General features: G+C 32.6%; 1 protein-coding gene across 1 annotated transcript; it reads left to right on the forward strand.

The window, feature by feature from the left end:
* Positions 1 to 566: 566 nt before the first annotated feature.
* On the forward strand, positions 567 to 1,334 carry LOC120068935 (lectin-like; the record flags this gene model as incomplete). The annotated part of the gene is given in 2 exon segments (XM_039020572.1): positions 567 to 649; positions 870 to 1,334. Coding segments are annotated over 2 exon segments (444 nt in total), but the record flags the coding sequence as incomplete, so codon positions are not given.
* Between the last annotated feature and the right edge of the window lie 3,115 nt (positions 1,335 to 4,449).

Raw genomic sequence — 4,449 nt, forward strand, 5'->3', positions numbered from 1 at the left:
TTAAAAAAGATCTTCCTCTTCACTTTGTTTTGTTCTAAAATTTAATAAAGAAATTGTATTTTTCTTTCAAAAGTTTTGTCTCATTTAATTTATCTCTCTTCTCTTTCTTATTTTCTCTCATCTGCCTTAATTTCCTCTCTCCTTTACAATGTTTACCTCCAATTTGATTTTATTGTTTAAAAAATTAATATAATTTTTCTCACTGTTTCTTTATCTGTAAAACGTTCTCTCCCTTTAGTCTTTTTTTTAATCTAAAATGTGATGTTTTTTTCCCCAAGAATTTGATGATTCTAATACTACCTTTTAAAATCAAACCTTAATTAATTAAAAACAGTTTTAATTAAATTTAAACCATTTACATAAATATGTTATGGAGAATATTTATACGATGTATCACACTGTTACAAAACTAATTATAATGTAATAATTTATCTCCAAACAATGATTCTAAAATTCATCTCAAGCATACCCTTAAGTCATCATTATTTTAGGGAAATTCAAATTTAATTTACTTGAATTATATGGATATGATAAGGAAAATTTCAAATCATCTTTGTATGCAGAAGATTATTATACCTGCAAGAGACCTCGCAATAGCTTGGAGTGAGGATCCTCGATACTGGAAATGGACATTTAAAGAGATCAACGGGTATAATTTAACCACATATTTATTAGTTCATACTCAAATATCATTTTGGTCCTCATACTTGAAATTTATTTAATTTTAGTTTTTCTCCTTCCAATAAATCTTATATTTAATTCTTATCGCTAGATTTTTCTTTATAAATTTTGAAAATATATTCCCGAACTATCAAAGTAATTGGCAAAATATTGATTTTGTGGATGTGTATTGTGTAAAAAATTTGCAGTAAGAAAGTTGAAGTGGCTGAACTTATATATGTCTGGTGGCTAGATATTCGTGGGAGTATCAAGGCAGAGAAGCTATCACCTGGTATTACATATGAAATACTGTTTGAATTATTGCTAAAGGAATCTCGCTATGATTGGAAAAATCCTGTTAACCTCAAACTCAAGTGGTCAGATGGGTTAACAATTGTGACTAACGAATCTCTAGAGAATAAGCAACGAGATGTATGGTTCCCGATCAAGGTCGGGGAAGTCAAGGTCGACGATGGTGTAGGGGAGTTGACGTTTACCTTGTATGATCATGACGGAAATTATGTTAAGGAAGGGTTGGTTGTGAGAGCTGCTGTAATTCAACCAAAGTGACCACATTGCACTCACAACTTCTTTCTCTAGCTCATCAAACTACATACTTGTATTTTGGTTTAAATAAAATGAGAGAGACATACAATAGCTTGTTTTTATTATAATTATGAATACAATGATAATGTAATACCTAGTATGACAAAAGATATAGAAAATAAATAAATATAAGAGAGAGATATGTGATTATAGTATTAATTGGAAAAGATAAAAAAACAATAAATGGATATTATGAGATTTTCCATTCACCTTCAAGTTGGCTCACACATAACCGCATAAACCTGAGAATAATGAGACGAGTTCCCTATGCATCAATAGTCGGAATCACGATTTATGCAATGCTATGAACTCGTCAAAAATATGTTTTGCAGTAGAGATTATTAGTAGGTAATCAGACTAATCCCTAGTTAATGAACATTGGACTACTGTAATGAATAACCAAAGTATCTTAGGAGAATGAGGATACTACGTGCTGGTATATTGGAAATAAGGATTTGATCCTTACAGGATATACTGACTCCGATTTTCAAGACCGATATAGACTCCATGAGATCTACTTCGTGATCAGTGTTCACTTTTAAATGGAGGACGTAGTAATATGAAGAAGTATTAAGCAGATTGCAATGTAGGCTCTACAAGGAAGCAGAATATGTTGCTACTTGTGAAGCAGCCAAGTAAGTAGTATGGCTTAGGAAGTTCCTAAATGATTGGAAGTTGTTCCAGACATACGTCTTACCAATCACTTTGTATTGTGATAATAGTAGGGAAGTAGTGAACTCCAGAGAAACTAGAAGCCACTAAAGCGTAGGAAAACCTATTGAGCAGTAAATATCATATCATCAGAGAGAGTCGGCTAAAAGGAGACGTTATAGTGAAACAAATAGCGTTTGAGAACAATATTGTTTGATCCCTTACAAAGCGCCCTCCTGCAAAAGATTTTTTAGGGTCACCTGGGAAAGTTTAGGACTACGAGTAGAATAAATAGGGCAAGTGGGGAGACAATTGTGGGTATGGTATGTCGCTCATTATTGTATTTTAGTTTTTCTCTCACTGCACTCAACTTTGTTGTAACCCAATAGGAGTTTTAATCTAAGTGGGAGTTTGCTGGGTTGTATGTCCTAAACTCGTAGTTTTGTAAACAGTAAACATATATGAAGTTTTATTCAGACAAGTGGAGTTAATTGTTTAATTAACTCTAAAATCAATAAACTAGCGAACCCTTGGCTATTGTAATGAATACTTGGACTTTATGTGGAGACATAGACTAGATCAAGTTCGAGAAAATAACCTAACTATCTATAGTACCTGGATTATGTTAGGTACACGTAATTTCTAGTGATACTATTGAATACGACCCGCTTATGTTGTTACAAATATTGTAAATGTCATAAATGACGTGATCGGTCGTTCATGTAAGAGACATGTGAGCGGGGTATTCTACACATGAGATTTGTGTAAGACAACCACGGAATAATCATTGTACTCAATTAACACCGTTTACTATTAACACTGATTAAATTTTACTTCTTGTTGACCTAGATAACTTGATATGAATTCTGAGCTATCTATGAACTTCTGTTTATTCATTGATTGTACCCTTTTATCGACATAGATGAGGGTTAAGCTCAAGCATCGTTGCTTAATATGCCTCCCATTTTAGTGAAAAGACTGGGTAGACGGCTAGGGACATTAGAATTTGCAAGATGGAATTCACTACTACCCATTTTAGGGGATAGTAGAAATGTTGATACCCTTAAAAACTGATCTCGGTCTTGAACAAGGGGCCCCCATCCTCTCATTGGCTTAGAGGGAATGGATTTTAGTGATTATGATCCTAAATCAATCTATTCATTAGAGGGATGGGGTACTTAAGGAGAAAAGATGTAACTCGGGGGTATTTCGTATTTGACTTAGATGAGATTACGAATAACTTGTGAAGGAACAACTTATTGATCATGGTTATATCAAATGGCACACAATATTATATCTACAATGAGGGGAGTGCAACTCAGGCGTATAGTGGACAACCTTGTTAGTTAATGAATGTTGATTAACTAGGTTAAAGAGTTTAACCGGTCTAGTGCTCAGATCATTTGGAGACCATGACTGTAGGTTCCCTCGGTTCCGTTGCTAGCTCACCACAAAACAAAATTCGAAGAACTAGGTGAAGTAAGAATTCGAAATGTTCAAATTAGAGCTTGAGGAAAAATTGTATTTTATATATTTTACAATTTAAATAATTAATCTAATTAATTAATTATTTTTTAGTGTAACTTGATTCATGAGCATGAAATGTTTTTTAAAACTTTGATTAATTTGATTAATCAAAGCTAGGTGTCAAAGAAAATTTAATATGTGATATTAAATTTGTTTATTTTAATTAATTGAAATTGTTTTAATTAAATAATTTTCTAAAATTTTGAAAATTGTATTTCATTTTTAATAAAAAATTAGTTAGTGAAAAAAATCAAATTGTTGGATTTTCCCACTAACTAAGTGGACTTTGAAGTGGCACTTCCAAAGGCTTGACACCTAAAGTTTACATGCTAGTGGAGTTTGAGGTGAAAAATATACAAGATAGGATTTTGCATGTATTTATTTGATAAGTAGTTTGGTTTTTGAATATTGTAAAAGCTAATGCATCTTTGACTTTTGACCAAAAACTCTTCACCTAAAATCTCTTTACTCTCTTTTTATTAAAGTGAAATTACCTTGTTTCTCAAACTGTCATCGTGTTCTTCAATCGGAGAATAGCGTGAATTTTTCGTTGGTGGTGTCGATCCGAGCTCGGGACGAGGAAGATTGCGGTGGATTCTACAAAGGTTGTAATTTCTAACCCTTTATGCATTGTTTATTCTTGTTTTTTTGTAATGTAACTAGAACGTTATCGATCATTGCTTCTACTATGCACGTGTTCTTTATATTCCACTCCTTTATAGGCCCCATATTAAGGATGGCCAAAATCCATGCTCTGAGGGTTTTATCAGGTGAAATTTTGGCTGAACAACTATTTGGAATGCAAAAATTACAAACATATTGAATAGGTTAATTTTGGGAAAACTAGGGCTCATTGATGTGGCCACATTAAATAGAAATCTTTAATCTGATAAAAATTACTGCAAAATCCACAAAATTGCCTTAAAATCCGTAAAATAACAACTTTTAACTCATTAAGACCCTTAGTGAGCTCATTTTAGATCATTAAGGCTAAATTTAGGGCAA

The sequence above is a fragment of the Benincasa hispida genome, unplaced genomic scaffold (assembly GCF_009727055.1).
Source record: "Benincasa hispida cultivar B227 unplaced genomic scaffold, ASM972705v1 Contig1535, whole genome shotgun sequence".
NCBI lineage: Eukaryota > Viridiplantae > Streptophyta > Magnoliopsida > Cucurbitales > Cucurbitaceae > Benincasa > Benincasa hispida.